A 20,924-nucleotide genomic window follows, 5' to 3' on the forward strand; every position below is an offset into this window, starting at 1 on the left:
CATAGGGGGTGGATAATTTCTCAAATTAATGGTTAACTTTTTTTTTAAACGAAGAATATTTGGAATTTCAGCTTTTGTGGTCTGTTATAAAACCCAATCATAAGTGATCGAGACTAAACTTTATAGTCTTTCAATTTAGCATTCATAAATCACGAATTGAGGGAGGATGGGGCAGTTTTAAACAGCTGAAGATATTTTTAAGACTAATTTGCAAAACAATTTTGAACTACAGTAGACTCTCGCTCAATCGACTCTTTTTCAATCGGGCGAAAAATGTTGTTGACAATTTTCACGTTTAATTATGAAGCTAATTTGCTCAAATTCGCTGCAGTTCTTCCTATTTTATCGTGATTCTTTATAATTGAGCGCTTTTTGTGGAATTTACAAAGGCTTTGACGCCCAAATCTATCGATAAACCGGATGACATTTCGACCTAAATGCCCATTTGAGAGAGAAAGAGTCTACTGTATAATTTAAGCTAAGTCCAGATATTTGATCTCGGTTTTATTGATTATTTGAAAATATTTTCCTATGTATTCTTTCATTATTCTAAATTTTTTCCCATTTCGCAAGTATTCTGGACGTTTTTGGAATAACCGTTCTCATTTTGTCGTATCTAGCAAGTATTCTTAAGTTTAGGAACTAACAGTGCCCATTTATCAATTATTCTGTACAAATAAAAAATAGATATGGACGACCTTATAGAATGTAATTGTCTACAAGAATCGGAGTTTAATCAATTCCCAACGGTCCAAAAAATGTTATTCCCAAAGTATAGTGAAGGTGAAACTACATTAAAAACGCTATTTTCTGACATATTTATAAAGGAAACTGACCTTTAACGTAGTATAATTTAGATAGACAAAACAATTATGGACTTAATTTATGGCTGTGTGCAGTTTCTTTTAGAAATATACAAAAAAAAACATTTTCAATGTAGCATCACTTTCGCTTAAAGTCCAAAAAAATATTTTCCTTCGGGTATCTGGGGTATCTATCTATTCCCAAAGGATGCAATGGACTAAAGTAGTATGAATACGGTTGCTAATAATTCAACAAATTAATGATAATGATCCTTATTATAAATCAAGCAGTCTTTCGGCCAAATTATTCCCACTAAATTAATTTTTATTCGGGATTGATATTATTTTAGATAAAAAATTATACGAATGTGGAATATTCAAAAACTTGTAAGGGTTGCCCAACTAATGTGAATAGTTTGCCAAGTTTCTCAGAAGTCATCTAAAATAAATTGTTGTATCAAAAATCTTCACTGTTTGAAAATTGCTTCAGCAGCCATTTCCTCATATAGGGTGGCGGCATTACTTCTGGCCTGTCTTCACTTATGGCCTAGTCGCAATTTTTGGCAAAATATTTCAAAAACCAAACAAAAAAAACGTGAGGTGCTATCATAGCACGTCAAATATTTTAGCTGAAATTCGACCTCGTCACGTTGGGTCCAAATTTTGGATTTAAACGTTTTGTCACTAATAGATCACGAATATCAAATGCGGTTAAAATCGGTTTTTGTGGACGTCCTGTCCGTCACCTCCGGAGTACAAACGCTTCTGTAGAGAGAACGGAAAGAGATATCGACAAGCGGTATTCGGCAGAGGTTAATTGTCAATGGGTGACTAGAAGTAGGTGATGTCAGATCACCACCCCTCCTCTCTTCCGCCATTTTGGAACACCGCCAAAATTTTGTTTTTTCAATAACTTAGCCCCTACAGCATTAATCCTCAAATTTTAGTATATTATAGCTGACATCGAGATCTTTCCAACGGTGGGTCGACCTCCTCCCTCGATGTTCCCTGACAATGCAGGGTGCAATAGGTTAATTTTGAAGAACAAAATCTGAATTTGAGAAAAAGAAGACCACGAAGATGTACAAGAAAATGTGTTGCATCAAATCTCAGAGTGTAAATTTATATCCTTTATAAATTACCCCGCTGTACCCTATTGTTAAATATTTAAAAATTGTAAAATAATTTTTGGTTGTTTGTTAGGGAAGTGTAATAAGTATTTTTCTATAAAATCCTAAAAGTAATTTGGTGTGAAAATTAGAGGTTTAGCCCAGTTTCTGATGTTTTAAATTTCTAAAAAAAAGAAGCAATTAGGGGCGACATTGAAAAAGCTATTTTTTCATATTTTGAAAGAAAGCTGGACTTTAACTTAATATAATTTAAGTAGACAGAACAACTAATGATCTACTTATTCAAATTTAGACTAGGCCCAACTTCCTTTAGAAAGACGCGAAAAAATAGCGTTTTCAATGTAGTCCCAGCTACATAATCTTAATTTAAAAAAGGCTCATTAAGAGTTTTGCATATTATGGAATTAGAGCAGTTTAACCATGCGAATAAATCTTAAAATATCAGATTGAAAACCAAATTCATAAAATTATAAAACAATTAACATTAACCCATTCAGTCAATGTACCATAAATACTTGAGATAGAATGTTCATATTTTGGGATTAGTTTCCTATAGATTAATAGATGAATTTTTTGAAAAGAAATTTTTTTTTATATATTATGGGGGCGCGGGGAGCCCCTATCAAACACGTATTGATTAAACTCTATTGATTTAAATAGAGTAACTATCCAAGATAACAAATTGGCAACTAGAATTCAAATTAGGAAAGAGGAAAGAGACCAATTTTAACAAAATCGACAGGATGTCGAATTTTCCGTCCGCCAGCAAAACTTTTGCATGACTTTCCGTGAAGCGAGAAAAGGACAACAAAATGTATTTCCATCTCCATCGGATTATTTTTCCCAAGTAATTGAAGAACTAAAGTTACTAAAAATCCATTCCCGACAGCAATTCGGATAAAAATTGCCCAGGAATAAATTATCTAAAATCACTCAATTTGCGTATGATGTATAATACCTTGGTAAGGAATGGGTTAAATAAGATGTGTAATGGGAATTAAGTTAAGTGGTAGACCGCTTCTCCACCGATGTAAGTGTCCTGGGTTTGAATCTCCTTTAGTCAATTTGCTTTTAGAATCAAACATGTTCGAATCGCATCTAGCGTGCCTCAGTATACTTTCCAGAAGGTTTTCTAGTTCCTCTTTTGGATGTAGTGCCGCATTATTATTATTAACTCCTTATAAAAAAATCATAAGTCTCTGAGAATAGTTAGTTGCAAGCCTTTTTGGCGTTACACATGGGCAATAGGCTATGAGAGACGCTTTTGGAGTGCGCGCGCGGCAAAACACGAAGATCCACAACGAATTTCTATGAGGTCAGCGACGGAAATACTGTCGTCTTATTTTATTTAATAATGATGATATATTGACGTCCGACCCATTTGTATTTTTAGTTGTACTCCCCCTCGTCAATCTATTTTTCTACCCAAGCAGATGAATCTGCTTCAGAACACACGACGCTCCACATCCGAACCCATTCTCTCCATTCTCTATCCTATACCGGTTAGTCCCCATTCACCCTGAAGGTAGGGTGTGAGATTGTAAATGAAATTATCTCCAGTCAATTGATTTTCCTTCCCAACGGGACTCGTGGCACAGTGACATCCTCATCCGAGAGGAGCCAGTGCCCTGGATAATTGTCAATTGATTCAATCAGGTGGTCAGTGGGTTTTTAAAAGTAGCTCTTTTAAGCAGACTCTTTCTCTATATTGAACTCGGTGTTTCTGGAAAAAGTTGAATATAAACTGGAACAATCTGCTCCATCATTATCGCCAAATTTTAATACATAAAATTGAACATAATACGAAAAAATTGAACTTTTGAGATTGATGATAACCCAAACATTTTATGACTTTCTGTGCTATTGAATCTCGTCAATTTTTATTTAAATCAAGCAATTCTGCCTGAAAACGAATAAAATAAAACAGAAACATCAAAAACGTGATTGCATATGAATTTGTGATAGTGGAACAATATGTGATAAGCACATTTTCGGTCTCCTACGACTTTATTTCTAAAAAACAATCAATTTTTCACACTTCAACGTAAATTTCTAATTGAAAAATCGAGTAGTAGATCAGTAATAATGATTAAAGAACAGGATGTTTTTGCCTTATTTCATATCTTCTATGCTCATAAGTCCATAACATTGTAAGTTCAATATGAAAAAATATGTATTTAGTTGATTTTTATTTGTTTATTAAAATTTATTTTATGCCAAGATAAAAAAAAATCATAAAATTACATTTTAGTAAACTCTCCAAGTATCTAGCATTCAATATAGATTTTTCACACCTGCCATTTAGAAATTTCTAATGGATTGATTTATTCACTGAGAAACTTTTAAGCAAATATTGCAAATAAATTTAATTCTTGTTGCACAAATCACTGGCGCATTCCTCACAAGTGGCATCAGGATAGATTTTTGTGCCCCATTCATAGGAATTGTCAGATCTCAAATGAAACTTGCATTCGTCATTCGTTGAGCATCGTCTCATGGCAAATTTGTCATTACCATCGATACCTTTAATTGTCATACAACGGAAACGTGTTGAACTTAAATCAGCGATTACCAATCCACAATCCTCAATTCTCTGCCTTTCTGGATTCTCAAAGCATCCAGGATCATCCTCAGAATTGCATGTATAACACTTTAAGGTTGATCCTATTAATAATATCGTATAATATAAATTGAAACACTCAATTTAACCTCTCTTAACATAATTTCTTATCACAACATTTACCCTGAATCAATGATGACACAGAAACCCCGATAAAGACAGCAAGAAGAATTTTCGCAAACATTTCTCTGTCCAGAAGAGATCTTTAGAGAGACACAATCAAAGAACGAATGACTACATGAGACTATACGGTCTGGTAATTTATAATTTGAGACGAACTTACTGGTTTTCAGTGTCAGAGTATTTCATCACGATAACTTGTTAATTAGGCAAAACAACAACCGCAAAACTTGACTAACACTTTCCTTATCATTACACCTCTATTTCCCCTTCAGGGAATATTCGAACGAAATAACGAGTTTAGATAATATATGACTGACTCATTGACAATCATTTTATCAGTGTTTCGAACTTGCGATGACAATATAGATAGATATACACAAAATTTTAAATGCCAACGACTTTTTTCAGGTCATAAACATTTTTGTAGACAAGACAATGGGCTCTCTTGTGCGTCTTGTGTAAAATTCGTTCCACACGGTATATCGGATTTTAACAATTTGTTGAAATGATCTACTAAAATTTGTTAGGATCTTAATTAAAGGTTTTATGAAAATTGAAGTAGGGGAAAGTGCCCATGCTTGATACCATGGGGAGTTTCGTAATGACTAAATTTTCAATGTTTCACAATATATATGTGACTCATCGCAACCATATTTTAAAAACTTTGGGAAAGTGGTCAGTTTTTAAAATATATTGCGGAGTCATGTTTACTGAGAAACATAGGAACAAATTAGTCATTACGAAGCTTCCCATGGTATCAAGCATGGGCACTTTCCCCTATACTCTAATGCAAACAACATCCTAGGACTAGACATTCTAGCAAGACCGATTTATAAACATACATTATTAAATATTTTGTAAAGCATCAAGCATTGTGATATATTAAATACAGTGAAGTTCACTGGATGCAATTTGAACACTTTTACTAGGTCCTCAACTTGAAATCCACCGTTTTTTGATTAAAGAAAAAAAATCAGAAGAATATCGAAAAAATAATTTCTTGAAAAAAAGGTTCTTCATAGTCACACATTTCTGCCATCTCGTTGGCAATAAATGGATACCTCGAAGATAAAATGAGATATTCCTGGATCAAAACCGTTCGTACCGGTTTATACATCCAATTTCCCACTTCTTTGAAATTGGCAAAGTGCTGCTTAGCCAAACCATGTGCAATTAACCGGAACAAGTGATTAACTAAAACATCCAAGTTTGGAGAATACAGCGGGAGCACTAGCACATCCTAATTTAGCGTCTTGATGTTAACCTGGATCATAGAAATACAAAACTTCTGAACGTAGTTGTATACATGATTCATATCAATCAAAAGTTTTTGGTAACAATTTCTTTAGACAGTTTCGCTCAATTATAACAGCTCATAATGCATAAATATTCATAATTCTCCTCAAGTGAAGTGCATTGTCTTCTTCCAACACTAAGAAAAATCCAAAAAAGTTAAAACAACTCTATGGTAGAGTTGAATTAACTCTACGAATATCGATGTAATTGATACTCTTTTTCGTAATAAATTTTAGTCATTAGAGTTGAAAGAACTATTCGTGCGAATTGAATTAATTTGTCGGATATCAATGTAATTATCGCTCTTTTTCGATGTAAAATTTCATCTCGACTGAAGTATATGCTTAAGTGTTTTCGTTTTAAGAGTATACTTCAGTCTAGAAGATTTTCGTGTGACAAAGTTCATTCATATGGAACATCAACTAGAAATATGCCTAAGTGTTTCATAAAGACATGTGCATGCATAATGCGTGATATTTCACTTGGAACATACGGAAATTGAGGTCAAGAAAATATTAATAAAGAAAATGATAAAATAAAAAAAACATAAAAATGCAAAACATATCCATTTTGTGATTTGAAAGAGTTACTTTAACTCTTGGCCTCTAGACACTAGTAGAAATTTCTTTAAAAAATGTATTTTTAAATAAAATTTCCCCTATCCTTGTAGGCAGAAACATCAGAATTTTTTAAAAAATGTCATTTTTGACGAAAATTGCTTAAAAAAAGAATTTTTTTAACTCTTGAAACGAGTTATTTTAACTCTTATAACGAGTTATTTTCAGTCTTAAAAAGAGTTATTTACACTCTTCTGTCATGCAAATTTTAGGAAAAAAAAAGTTAAAACAACTCTTCCGAATATTACACCTAAATAGAAGTAAAATCAACTCTGAAATATAGTTAATCGAAAACTACAACGAAAAAGACTTAATTCAACATCGATTTGAGTAAATTTTACTCGATTATTTTTCTGAGTGTAGAGATATTTGGTCGTTTTGTCGATTTTGGATTTATACGCTACTCGAACAATACCCATTTCTTATAACCTGTACCGCTTCGATGTCGAAAAATCCCTCTTTCATATCGCAAAGTAAAATTTCGGAAGAAGATTTTTGAATATTTGCCTTTTTTCAGTCAACTCTGCTGACCAAAATTTAAATATTTTTCTAAACAAATTTAATTATTTATGGCTCCGGCACACCTTTTAGATCAGGAAAATTTCATGAAGTCGAAATTCAATTCACTGTCTTTCTCACATGCTTTGCATATGTCTATCTCATTATCTCGCACTCTTCTTCTTCTTTTAAACATCACTCCAAATTTAATTTAGCTCAATCAAATTTGGTATGCGAAAGAATGAGATAGTCATATGCAAAACATGTGAGAAAGAAAGGGTTTAGAATTTCGACTTCATGAAATTTTCTTGATCTAAAAGGTGTGCCGGAGCCATTATGGCTCTGATATACCTATTAGATCAGGAAAATTTCATAAAGTCGAAATTGGAATTACTTTCTTTCTCACACCTTTTGCATATGTCTATTTCAATCTTTCGCACTCTTCTTCTTCTTTTAAACATCAGAACAAATTCAATTTAGCTCAATCGAATTTGGAGGGCGTAAGAATGAGATAAAAATATACAAAACTTGTAAGAAAGAAAGAGATGTGAATTTTGATTTCATGAATTTTTTCTGATCTAACGTTAACGCTAATCGTTTGGGGCTAGACATGGAAATGCCGCGAGACATTAGAAATTGCTTCGGTCTTTGTTACTCTTTGCTCCTTACCTTTTGTTACTTTTTACCCCAAGTGGTCATTTTTAATAAAAGGATTTCTGGAGAAAAGTATCTTTGTAAAATTTTAAAATAGATAATGGTTTCGTATTGAAAGAATCCAAATCATTTAGGAAATATTTACCAGTGCATAAATTTTGGAAAATAAGTAGGTCAAAATTGGTATCTGCTGTAAGGAAAACATTTGAAAAATAGGGCTAAAAATTTCAATATTTTTTTTATTTTCTGAATTCCTTGTTCGAATTCTAACTAAAAAAACTTACGACTTTAAAGAAGGTCTATGGAGGCAATCTATGAAAAAGAATTTAAGCCGCTATCTCTTTTATCTTGGAAGATATTGAATTTTCAAATTATCAATTTGTGACTTTTTGCCCCAGTCTTCCCTACTGATAAAAAGTAGCCTTCACAAATTGCAAAATTTTGCTTTGTTGTATTTTATGTAAATTTTAGAGATGTCTGCTTTTAAGGAATATTGTAAAATATCTCTAAATTTATTCAAAATCACAAAAGACCATGCAGTGCGCAGTGGATAAAGAATGCGTGCTAAATAATTCAATTTTCAAAGGTAGAGTAAATGCAAATTGAAATATTTATACAAGAAATCATTAACAGAGATATGTGATTTTTGAGAAAATCGTTAAACTTTATTGGCTTCATTTATATTCACTGTCACGTTAGAAATTATGTAATCCTAAAGATCAGGAGCATAGGGACTTAGTCTTTGTTGCATAAAATATCTGTACAAACTTCGCATGTAGAATTTTGATAGAGAATTCCGCCTAAAATGAAAGTTTTGTCGTCGCTTAGTTCGTATTTACATGCATCTTCTTGCACACATTCTCTAATTGCTATTTTTTCATCTCCATTAACTCCTTTAACTGTTCCACAGCGATAATCTTTAGGAGATGCTGTTGACAATGAAATTTCACAATCTTCAATTTCTAAACTCTCTGGTTTATTGAGGCATCTGGAATCTTCAGTTGAATCGCACTTGTAGCATTTTAAATGTTCCCCTTAAAGAAATTACTATAATTTTTAAAATTACCTTTATTTTTTGTTATTTTTTGAATTTAACAATCTAATTTACCCTGAAGCAATGGTGATACTAAGATGCAAATGAAAGAGCACAGAGAAAACTCTTTGAAAGCATTTTATTACACTTGAGAGAAGAAATCTTTTGAGAAAGGCAATCTAAGAACAAGTGACAATGCCGGGCAGACGTCTCAGCAAATTTATACACGAAAATTGCAAATTTTCACGGTCAGTTTTTTTTTTCGAAGTTGAAAGAGAAAAGAACGAGCAAGTCGATCATATCCATTCAGAGATGATACAATCTTAATGTGGAATATTTCGAAAAACAAAATTAAAAATTTAAAATCTCTCAATATGACCTATGACCATGACTCTTCACTAACCGGTTCTATGGTGTCTTACAAGTCTGTTCCGGTTATAACAATGAATAAGATTGGGAAGATTTTAAGACAACAATAAATTTACGAAAGATAAATCTACTCCAAGTTACATTCATAGATAAAATGCTTTTGTTAAAGAAGACGTTATGTAATATGCTCTGGAAAATTATCACATAAATCATCATTTGTTAATAAAAGATTAAATAGTCATTATGAACTATAATTCGCATTTATTATTCAATTTTTGCTCTGCCAATGATCAAATGATCTAGGTCCAAGAAATGTTTTTTTTGCTGAACGTTCGTACATTAGTCATTTTACAAGAATTTTAAAACATTTTATATTTTGATATGGGGTAAATAAGGCTAATTCAAAACCTGCTTCAAATGGAAATTTTTCGCTACTCCAAATGGAAACGTCATTGTTTTCATGATGAATACAGTACTAAATTATTATATTTATATATTTTCTATAGCACAGTTTCATTATTTAGTCAATTTTGCTCCAAATAAAGCGAAAATCCATTCGTATTCACAAATTTTAATTTGTTAATTTCTCAGAAAAATTAAAAGCGTACCTTTTCACCATCGAATTTTTCATATCGACCATGTTTTCCAATGAAAAACACCATGAGGTGATTGTTGTTTATTCGTTTTGTTTAATATTTATGTCTTATTTCTGGCTAATTTTAGTTAAATTAAGTGCTAATCTTTATTGTTAATGGTACGTGAAGTTTTCAAATGAAATAATTACCTATTTCGTGAACAAAAAAGATTTTTATGAAGTGTCTGCAAATGTTTCAATAGGAAACCCCAGAAATATGATTTTTTGGAGAGATTTTCTTATTGTTTTAGATGAGAAAGGAGAAAAGACCAGGAATAAGAACAAATCCTGCACTCAGGAGCAACTCAAAAAGGTTTTGGAAGCTCTTCGTCGCGGTTTCACTTACACTGTTTGTCTCCAATTAGAAAATTTCGCTTGTCTCCATTTGTATTAATATGTTTCCAATAGAAGCATTTTACGCTAGCGTATTTTTCTTGTATTTAAAAAGTTTTCAAATTAATCTAACTAATTTTCACTAAACAGTAACATTCTAGAAGAGTCAAGGAGCAAGTTTATGTAATTCTCTTCAGAAAAAATATGACCTTAAGGTGTCTACACATTATAAGATATTTCTATCAAAAATGAGCTTGAAGAAGTGTTCTTCAAGAAAATTGCCTACACATTGGTGAGAATTTTTGACAAAAAGATGAATTTTTGAAGAAAATTTGTCTAATGTGTAGACAAATTTCTTCAAAAATCATATCCAATTGAAGGTAATTTCAATTGGAAATTCATCAAAGTCATTCTTGACAGAATTCTTAAATGAAACCATCACGATTCAAGAATGTTTTTCACGAAAATTTGTTGTTTCACTGCTGGGAAAAGTGAGAAAAGCGTTTGGTGAAGTTCCTTGGGATAGTATTTAGTGAATTTCTGAAGAAAATCTTCTAAATATGCAAGGGAGTAGTGTTTTTCTGGAGATGTCGTTCCTGGTGGAATCCAACCGAACCTTTGAAGGAACATTTCCTGTGATTTTCCTCCAGAAATTGTCGGAAGTTAATCCATCTGTGTATTCTTGAGGTGTTCCACAGTACAGTGGCCTCGTACTCCATGGATTGCAAGATGGATGAAAAGAAGAAAATTTACGGGCACTTTGGAATCTCTATATGCCTTGGTTACCAATTAAAACAAGAGCTAACCAGAGCCACCGAAGAGCAAACGACTTGGAAATGATGGCAATCTGTCAAAAATTTTTGAGGGAAAGTAAAAAAAACCAGTGTGGAGGCATTTTTCTTCAAAAATTCCTTCAAAAATATAAATTTTTCTTTCAAAAATTCTTGAAATAATTCTTGATGAAATCAGATCCAATGTGTAGACACCTTTAATGTGTTGAATCTTCTGTCAAAGCAGAAACGTCTGAAAATGATTTTGAATTAGGACATTTACCCTAAAGGCGTCTACACATTGGGAGAAATTTTCGTCAAAAATTGCGTTTTTGATAAAAATTTGACGTTTCCCCCTACAACGCTGCAGGGAATTTTCTTCAAAAAAGCAATTTTTGACAAAAAATGCTCCCAATGTGTAGAGGCCATAAAGGCGTCTACACATTGGGAGCAATTTTCGTCAAAAATTGCGTTTTTGACAGAAATTTGACGTTTCCCCCTACAACGATGCAGGAAATTTCCTTCAAAAAAGCAATTTTTGACAAAAATTGCTCCCAATGTGTATAGGCCATAAAAGTTTGAGAAAAGAGAAAATAATCTCTATATTACTATTTTTTTCTTATATACCATTCAGAAGATTTTATTGAGTGTTGCAATAATCCGTAGCACATACTGAACATTGAGCATCTGGGAAGATTTCTCCGCCCCAATCAAAAGAATTATCAACAGCCAATTGAACTTGACATTCACCATCCATGGCACACCGTCGAACAGCAATCCTTTGCTCCCCTTTAATGGCTGTAATGGTCATGCACCTGAAACTCTCCTCGCCTACATTCATGATTCGACAGAGGAAAGCCCTTTGATCTTCGGGATTGTCAAGGCAACCAGGATCTTCATCAGAATCGCACGTGTAGCACGTTAAGCCTTTATTTGGGGGGAATTTATATAGAATATCAATCCTGATCGTGGAATATTAATTTCGCAAAGTCTCACCATTTGTTGCAACAAGAACAGTTGCCAGCAAGAAAACGTAGATTAGCACTTTTTCGGTCATTTCAAGTCCAAGAATTGACACTGAATAACTTGTAATCCACCTCCAACGGCCTTTTATCTCATAACAGATAAGAATTAGGCAATTTTTGATAAAGTACAGTAAAACTTGTGGGATTATCCCATTAGAAATACGTAAAAAGACCAACCCTAAGTCTAATAAATAAAAACCGCCAATAAATACGTCTATTGGGCATTGTCTATCTCCAGCTTTAAATATTTCCCTGTCCTATATACTACCTTTATTTGTTTTCTTATTGATACCCAAATTGTCCTATCAATAAAAAAGAATCACTCTTATCAAAGATATTCAATTAAGTTTGCAATTACACGTGAAAAGATACATTTTATCAATGTTTTTTTTTTCACGTTTTCCAGGCGCCAAAATCCGAAGACAGTAATTCCAATTTCATTCAAATTGGCGTAGACACTTCGAATGCTTTTGTGCGAAAGAGTCCAACACCACTCCTGAAGACTACACCGAATAAGAACCGATCTAGCACTACGATTATCGGTCAAAACCGAAGTATTGTGAATCTGGGAATGCCAACAGAGAGTGTGGTGGCTAATAGCAGTAATTTCAATATGCCCATGAATCTGGAAGATTTAGACGATCTGCTGAATTATGCAGATGAACAGGCAACAAAACCAACTGCAGGATCTACCACGAAGGAGACTCTAGCGGCAAAGGGCAGTAATGCGTCCATTGGACAGATCTCGAATGTTTGCAGCAGTGGATACCAGAGTATTGCAACACAGAGTCAAAGTTCATCACCTGTGGAGAATCATCATGTGGCAGATGCAAAAGGAGTCAAACGTGCACCACCAGTAAAATATCAATTTGGAGGGACAAAGGATACAGTCAATGCTGTGACGACAAGTGGACAAGCTTTGGCATTCAAGAATCCCCTCTATCACATCCAGAACCACTCACATCACTCACAATCGTCACAGAAAAGTTCCTCTTTGACCCCATCGAGCAGTGAAGAACGTTTGGATTATGCTAATGTCAATGGTAACAATGCAGCAGCAGTTATTGGTGAGATTAGGGGTGAGAGTGAACTATCAATGGTGGCAGCTGACATCTTACCAGCCCCAACTCGTCTCAGTGCTCATCGACTACCACGTACTAATCCTATGATTCAGTACAAACGCGATGAACCACTGACAAACTTAGGCGCGGGCGGAAGTCGATGCTATCAAAGGCGTCTCAGTGTTGAATCTGCTAGAACCCTGTCAGACAGTTCTACAGATACAGAGGGGTACACATTGGAAGGCAAAAGACGACGATCAGGACGCTCAGTTGAGCAGTGTGAGCGAGAAATTCAGAGACTTCAGGCTTCTGTGGATTCACTAAGGCATAAGCTGGAAGAGTCCGACTTGAGGGACTCTAATGATGATCTTCTGTCTATGTCGCATCACAGTGATAGCAAAATGAGGAGTATCATTAGCAGGTAAATTAATTTAGGAAGTTTTCTTAATGAGATAGATAGATAAATTGCAAATGGAGTTATTAGGTGATCAGACACCTAAGTTCTTTAGAATCACTTTGTCTACCCGACAATTTCATTATGATAATTATTGTTTTTATCTCATTATTCCATTAGCTTAATAATTGTAATTCAAGAGGAAATTATCACGAGTCTTTACTGATCTTAGATCTTTCTTAGATCTTTGAGGACGACTGGGTCATCGGTAAACATTAGATTTATATAAACATTGACTTCTAAATGAAATCAATGGAGGAACATATTGAAAGAATTGACATAAAAATATTATGTGTTTAACTTCTTCCAAAAATACCACCAACATTAAACACTCAATTATTCAAACTATTTTCTAGAAAAATAAATTATGAGAACTCAGGATTTCAATATAAAATAAAAATAATAATTTATTTAAGATTGATCAACTTCTATTTTAAATTCATTATTATTAATAATAAATAATGGCACAACACTCCATGAAGGAACAAAGCCTTTCCACAATTGGGTTTCTAGACATGCATTATTATTTTTTCTTGTACGGGATGAGATTGTCAGTCTCATCGAACACATTTAACGCCAGGAAATTTCCTGGTATTCTTTATATTAATTCGCAATAATTAAAAAAAATCCTTTACCTATTTTTAATGGAGAAATTCCAACATCTATAGAGCTGTAAGAAAATTTTACAATGATCTAACTACTTGTAGCTTCAAGAATTCAATTCAGAAGAAGGAGTTTGGTAAGACACATGCGGAACAATGAATTAGGGTACTCCCTCTACAATCTCTTCTGAATCCAATTCCTCGTTGATTATTTCGATTTTTTTAAGGAATGCTCTCCTTCAGGCCCTGTCTCTGTACATAAAGTGACTGACACGTTTTTTCTCTTAAATATCGTGGGTATCATTCGAGATATCGAGATATTTCAGAGAGAGTCTGATTGAGTAGTAAAGATAGGTTTTTCGCTTTTATGCGTAAATCTCAATTGATTAAAAACATCTTTGAGCTTTCTTTGCCTTTAATTATGCAAAACGCTATTAACTCTTTTGCGTCACACTTTTAGTCAGCAACTGAATTCATGTAAAATTGAGTTTTTCCTAATGACTTGTGATCAAATATAATAGTTCTGAGAGGAAAAACATTTTCCATTGCGTGAAAACTCGGAAAAACCCCGGGTCATATATGACCCTATTGTCGGCAAGGGAAGTATACATACCATTTCCAAAATCAATATCACGGGCTTTCTAAGTGTTTTTGTGCTGGAAGTTATTAATTTGACCAAAATCATGGCAAACTGGATTGTTTTAATGGACACTGTACACCTGGTGTTCAAGGAATCTTCCTGGTAATCCCTTGAACAATCTCTGTCACAATATTTTGAGTGATATTTGGCAAAAATAAACTTATCTACATATTTATTCACACACAATACAGAATTGCTTGCAGAATACTCTAAAATATGTTATAATTCATCAGATATAAGATGAAATATCCAGGACCAAGATATTTTCCTTTTGGATTTCACAAAGAAAAACAATGTCCCAACTGTCCCAACTACATTGTTGGCACGAAAACACTTTCATAAACTTTCCCTTGCCGACAATAGGGTCATATATGACCCGAAAAATTCGGGTGGGTCAAAAAGACTACGTGGCTAAAATTTACGTGGGTCAAAAAGACTAAGAAAAACACCATATTTTTTTCTATTTTTTTTAGATAATAAAGCATATAAAAGTACAACTTTCAAACTATATTTTCTGAAATTTTCATTTGAAAATCTTTAAAATTCAGCCATTGCGATCGGATTTTCGGAAACCCTTTTTTTTTAAAGAACATACTTTTCGGTGAGAACAAGTTTTATTAGAATATTTCCATCTGACGTCAAAAAAACTAAATATTTCTTATTAACTGATGAATTAAACTCGCACTTGAACTTTATCGTTTTATCTTATTACATAAAGTTGTGAGCAAGGTAAAAGAAAATTACCGTTCGAATACGAGTTTAACTCATCAGCTAACAGGAAATATTTAGTTTTTTGACGTCAAATGAATATACTTTGAGAAATCTTGTTCACCGAAAAGCATGTTTTTTTTTTCTTCTCAAAAATAGTCTCCAAAAATCCGATTCCAGCGACTGAATATTTTAAATCTTTAATGAAAATTTTAGAAAATATAGTTAAAATTTTCTACCTTTATACGCTTAAGAGCATGAATTGAATTTTTTTTTATTATCTTGGAAAAAGATGTCAAGGAAATATACTGTTTTTCTTAGTCTGTGTGACACATGTAATCCCTTAAGGGGTTATATCCACCTGAAATTTTTTTGTTGGTCATTTTCAGTTTATATGCTTAAATAACGTAAAAACGTGTTGAGAATGATTCAATATATGATCTATTCTTGAAAACAATTTTTAGGTGCGTACAAACAACGCATTTTTTAAATACGCCCAACGAAAATGTATGTGTTTCCTACAAATTATCAAACTTTAAATGCGTTTTTCTTGAAACAACGTTTTCAATCGCGGCTGGCAGTAGAACTCGAGTAAATTAAAATTAAATTAAACTAAATTAAACTCTAAAGAAGTTCAAACGATTATTAAGATACAATTAATTATCAAGATTCTGCCAAAGTTGTAAAAATCGATATTTCCTGATAATCGTGTGTACTTCTATAGAGAATCTATCTAAACAACTACCTTCAAAATGTCAAGTTAATCGAATAAACAATACTCGAGTTCTACTGCTAACAACGAGGCTCCTAAAAAAATCTATCCTTATGCCCAACGCACAATAAATTTTGTTTGTAAACATGTTTTCAAAATTTCATATGAGAAAGAGCAAGATGACTAGATCTCGGTTTTATTCGCTCTCATTGAAATGTCAAAAACATGTTGGGCATTAGACCGCGTAATACACAAAATTAAAATTAAAAAAAAATTTGTGTTGATTTTTTAACTTCTACTGATTTTTTTAAACCCCGTTGATTTTTTAGCGCTCAACTAGATATAACCCCTTAAGATTATTTTTCCTTTTGAGCGAGACAGAGTTAGATCTTGGATCCATACTGCTGATCCGCACGTTTGAACGAGTCATGCCCTCTATTTATGTTTGACTTCCGGGGCTCTCTTGGTCTTCTCTGGCCGACTCAATGAAAGTGCATTGATGATACCAAGAAGCGCCGACTAAGGTGTTTCTTGGTTCATCCTATGAACAAGATTTAGTGCTTAGGATGTTTTTAATTTTTTAATCTTTAATTTTATTAGTTGTGTTCCCATTCTAAGTTCTTTATCTCTTGATTTTGTTAACATTTATCATAATTAAATTAACGTAGTTAAAAACATGTCTGGAAAAAATGATAAACCATTATTGTTACTATGGACTATACAGCCTATGATAGTGCTTTTGCCATTATTTTGGGTTCCGAGATTGCTCAATAAATACTTTGACGGCAATAGCCACAAAAAAGATGCGAAATATCTCAATCAAAATGATTAATAAATATAAAATTATGTCTACAGCACAGGTCTAAGCACAGGTTTCTTTTCTGTTTAAAGTTTTTCAAGGTCAAGGATTAAAAAGACTCAATTGTGTATATTTCTTAACCGATTTGAGCAAGTTTAGGATCCTTAGATAGGTCTTAAAATCTCTATTAGTAATTTGATTAATAATCCGTTCATTACCGATTATGAATCGGTAATTCGTTTTGTTGGAGTTTTTTTGCGTAAAACAATATTCACATTCGTGTGATTTTCTTTAACATGAATTTTGCCGCTAAAAATCTTCTTTAAAAATGTAGAAAAGCTCGGACACTTTGCTACCTCTTTTTCTTTCGCTTTGCATTATTTCTTTCTTACTGCTGGTTTATACAACTTTAAAATGATCTTAGAGTTTTCTTCATAAGGTTGATCAACAACACTAAGCCAGCGGAACGTGCCCATTTCCGGATCACATCTTTATTTAAATTTGTAAATTTTGTCTAATACTATATACAGAGTTTAATCTTAACTCTTTCTTAAAGAAAATTTATCCGATATTGTTTGTTAAGTCTATGTCGAATGAGACATCTTCCTAAGTGTGAAACGCCTAAAAAATTCATTCATATAAGCAACTACACTTAGTTCTTTCTTGAACAAAAGACAATATAATTTATGAGTTACATAATTTTTTTTAATGTCAAGAGAATATGAAAACCTTGAGAGTTCATATAGGCGTTTACTTTTCAATAAGCAACGTCAAAAGATACACGGGTTTAGCTAATCTTCCTATATAATAATTGTTAATTGGTTTAGTACATTACTTTGTTTTATCTTCCCAGGTTAATTGCAATGGAAGAAGAATTGCGAAGAGAGCAACTAAAAATGTCCCTTGCGCTTTCACATAAACAACGGGTAATCGAAGCACAAGGGCAACAAATTGCCGCTTTAGATGCGGCCAACAATCGTCTTCTCAGTGCTCTATCCAGCCTTCGGCAACGCTATGAAACCCAACAGGCCAATGGGACAATGGACGAAGCCATGGGACGTAGCGATGGAGGGCATGTTGATCCTGACAGTACAGGAAGCGGTCAAAATGGACAAGCATCCACAACATGTTGAACATCGTGGCATGAAACTTGAAACCTTATCTTTTAGATTTTAGCATTAAATGTATAAAATTGTTAAATTAATAGCCACTTTTAAGTTTGTATAATCCTCCGTCTCTCTCACCCCAAAATCCTTTGATGTATTTTAGATTTAAAATATTGCTGCTATTTTAGTGATTAGGAAAATTTTAGTATGTAAGTTTGACATATTGCACTGAATCACTATCAACTACTAGATGAAAGAGTATTATCTTGATAAATTTAATGTCAAATGCAGAAATTTTATTTCGCTAATTTATTGGAAACACCAAAGAATACACAATTTATTGGTAATGAATTCTTCAATAGATGTGGGCACAATAAAATAAACATTACAATAAATACCTAAGTCTGTTTTTTCTTTTGTATTTGAATTGTGGAGAAACCTTTCAACGTTTCTGAATTTGGGTACAATATGAGTGTCTTGGATAAAAGTAATGCAAAGCCATATTCATGAAGCAGAATGCGTAAAAAGGTAAAATATTATACAAAAAACTAATGATATGTCCAGATAAACTTATGATAACTGAGGTTTTTCAATGCAAATGGTAATACGGACCTCAGATCTGAAGTATAACCATATAGCTTCTAACACGTCTAATTTCTTATCAAGCAAGACTTTTGGGAAAATTTTGTCTTAAGATTAGATAACAGTCAAATAGATGATCCATATGACTTTGAAAATCTGCTGAAATTGCTTTAGGATATCGACACATTTGAAAACTGGAATAAACCTCTAGTTTGAAATCCGTATAAACCGAGGATTGATACTGAATTTTGATTAATCAGGATTAAGAAGTTCTTCTGGTATTGAAACCAACAATTTGGCATTTTTCAAGTGTTTTTCGGTGATTTCAGTTAGTCTTCTGTTTTTTACCAGATATTCATCTTATTTTTCATTTATCATTTTTTGAAAACTATTAGAAACTCCACGATAATCTATACTCTCTTTTCTCCTCACTCCTAATACTAACTAATACGGGCTTCAGACCTAAGATTTAGCCATATGGCTTAACTTCTTTAATTTTTTATCAATCAATGATTATTGGAAAATTATCTCTTATGATTTGACAACATGGGAAAGTCATCAATTAAGTTTTGAAAAATCAGTAAAATTATGTTTGCTATTTTGAATTTCGAGACCATCGGAAACTGGGCTAAAGCCTTAGGTCTGAAGCCGGCCTAAGACGATTATGACTATCAGAAGCTGTTTTAACCTGCAATATCAAAATCCTTAAAGGAACTTTAGATATACAGTGGGACCTCGATAGAGTCAACTAATTATTTCCAAGCCTGTTGACTCCATTGGATTCGGTGACTCTATCGGAATCCAAAAAAAATCAATTAAAATGTGAAATTTTGATATAAAAGGGTATTATTTTATGTTTGTACTAGATAATTGATAAATTTAACACGATAGTAGAATATTTAGTTCACTAAACATGTGACTTCTACACCCTCTGGTCCAAAAAAGTTGTATATTTGGGCAAAAGTTGAAGATTAAGGAATGATTTTACAGAATGTTTTATTATTAGTAAGTATCTTAAGTATAAATTACTATTCATGTGATAATATTGAAGTCCATCCTCGATGTTAAGATAAGGATATTGTGTCTTAAAGATTTCTTTTTTCACTCCTTTTAGAAAAGCTCCGGTAGATATTTAATTGTTGAAAATTTTGATGAAATTAACGTTAATTAATTACAATTTATTTAAAACTTTTATTGTATGAAAGAAGAATTGATAGTTGTTCTTTTCGTTATGTCACAACTATGGCTCTAAACTTCACAAAAAGAGCAATAAAACCAATTCTTCTCATTTTCTTCTTGTTCTGAAAAATGGACGCTAAATGGTTAGATATATCGACTTGGAATCTTCAGATGACCCTCTAATAAGTCAACCTGGGGATTATTATTATGACCTGCATTTCCTCCCTACCACTCCGCTTCACCGCCAAAATCGTTTTTTTTGTGATTACAGAAAAACACGTCATACGGGATCATACACTGAGAGAAATCCGAAAAAGTTAAAATAACATTCCGGAAATGTTAATTTTACCCTGCAGTATTGATCCGAAATCGGTGTAAATATAATGCTTTTCAAGTGTATTAGGGGTTAAAGTTATCCTTTTCATGTTAATTTTACCCTTAAAAAGGTGTAATATTAACATTAAAAAATGTTTATATATTTTATTTTTACACCTAAAATATGAGGTTATGAAGAGAAAAAGTTAATCGCACCCCCGTTTTTTTCTCAGTATAGGGCTTAATAAAAAAATCTTGAGACAAGAGAGAAAAGATAAGAGAACTTTCAATCGGTCAAAACGATTAAAATCACACAAAAAAATATTTTGTCGAAATTTGATTACACGGTTAATATACGAATTTTATCATAATATTGTTTTCCTTGTGTTAAAAACGTTACATTGCTACGTCAAAACACTAATTTTAATTTCGAAAAAGTCATACAATATTATTAGTTCAATAATAATGAAAAAGTTGACTCTATCTGAGTCAATTTGGGTCCAAGTTGACTCTATCGGAGACCGTAGAGTAAAAGAATAGCTGTTGAATCTATTGGAGATTGACTCTATCGGGGGTTGACTCTATCGAGGTCCCACTGTATCTACATAAAAATTTATAGAAAATTGATTTTTCAGTTTTATCACTCCCAATGAATGTTGTATGAAGCAGTGATGTTTAAGCTTAAAGCCTTACAATACTACACGGTATCGGACATTTGCTTTATTGATGATTTAATTTGAATAATTAGAGCGGAAGTTGAGACTATTTTCTGATTAATTTTAGAACACCCCACATGAGAATAGGGGGTCAGAGGATTTCTGGCTTCTATTATCAATTCGTTTTAGAACCAACTGTTGGGGA

The 20,924-nt window shown here is 32.8% G+C and overlaps 3 protein-coding genes across 11 annotated transcripts in view; 1 reads left to right on the plus strand and 2 right to left on the minus strand.

Annotated features, from left to right (window-relative positions):
- The window catches only part of LOC129810352 (ras GTPase-activating protein raskol), a 130,294-nt gene extending 111,912 nt beyond the window's left edge, over positions 1-18,382 (plus strand). For all 9 annotated transcript variants that reach the window (XM_055860770.1, XM_055860768.1, XM_055860771.1 and 6 more), the window contains 2 exons: positions 12,312-13,387; positions 17,735-18,382. In XM_055860770.1, coding sequence (XP_055716745.1) covers positions 12,312-13,387; positions 17,735-18,014 — 1,356 coding nt within the window. In that variant the 3' untranslated portion in view covers positions 18,015-18,382. The remainder of the gene's footprint in view (positions 1-12,311; positions 13,388-17,734) is intronic.
- Positions 4,110-4,942, minus strand: LOC129810353 (uncharacterized). Its single transcript, XM_055860776.1, has 3 exons — positions 4,837-4,942; positions 4,677-4,756; positions 4,110-4,597 (listed from the first exon to the last, which is right to left on the minus strand). The coding sequence occupies exons 1-3, from the start codon at positions 4,860-4,862 to the stop codon at positions 4,299-4,301; spliced, it is 405 nt and encodes a 134-aa protein (XP_055716751.1). The 5' UTR covers positions 4,863-4,942; the 3' UTR covers positions 4,110-4,298.
- LOC129810355 (uncharacterized) lies at positions 11,511-11,998 on the minus strand. Its single transcript, XM_055860778.1, has 2 exons — positions 11,877-11,998; positions 11,511-11,807 (listed from the first exon to the last, which is right to left on the minus strand). Exons 1-2 carry the CDS (start codon positions 11,935-11,937, stop codon positions 11,521-11,523), a joined length of 348 nt encoding a protein of 115 aa, XP_055716753.1. The 5' UTR covers positions 11,938-11,998; the 3' UTR covers positions 11,511-11,520.
- Positions 18,383-20,924: the final 2,542 nt, after the last annotated feature.

The sequence above is a fragment of the Phlebotomus papatasi genome, chromosome 1 (assembly GCF_024763615.1).
Source record: "Phlebotomus papatasi isolate M1 chromosome 1, Ppap_2.1, whole genome shotgun sequence".
NCBI classification, from domain to species: Eukaryota; Metazoa; Arthropoda; class Insecta; order Diptera; family Psychodidae; genus Phlebotomus; species Phlebotomus papatasi.

Excerpts from the sequence above, each read along its gene's own strand:
- LOC129810353 (XM_055860776.1), bottom strand. The coding sequence starts at position 4,862 with ATGAAATACTCTGACACTGAAAACCA. Across the intron at positions 4,757-4,836 it reads TACTCTGACACTGAAAACCA|ATCTCTTCTGGACAGAGAAA; the intron begins GTAAGTTCGTCT and ends GTCTCTCTAAAG. Across the intron at positions 4,598-4,676 it reads TGTGTCATCATTGATTCAGG|GATCAACCTTAAAGTGTTAT; the intron begins GTAAATGTTGTG and ends TATTATTAATAG.
- LOC129810355 (XM_055860778.1), bottom strand. The coding sequence starts at position 11,937 with ATGACCGAAAAAGTGCTAATCTACGTTTTCTTGCTGGCAACTGTTCTT. Across the intron at positions 11,808-11,876 it reads TGTTCTTGTTGCAACAAATG|GCTTAACGTGCTACACGTGC; the intron begins GTGAGACTTTGC and ends CCCCAAATAAAG.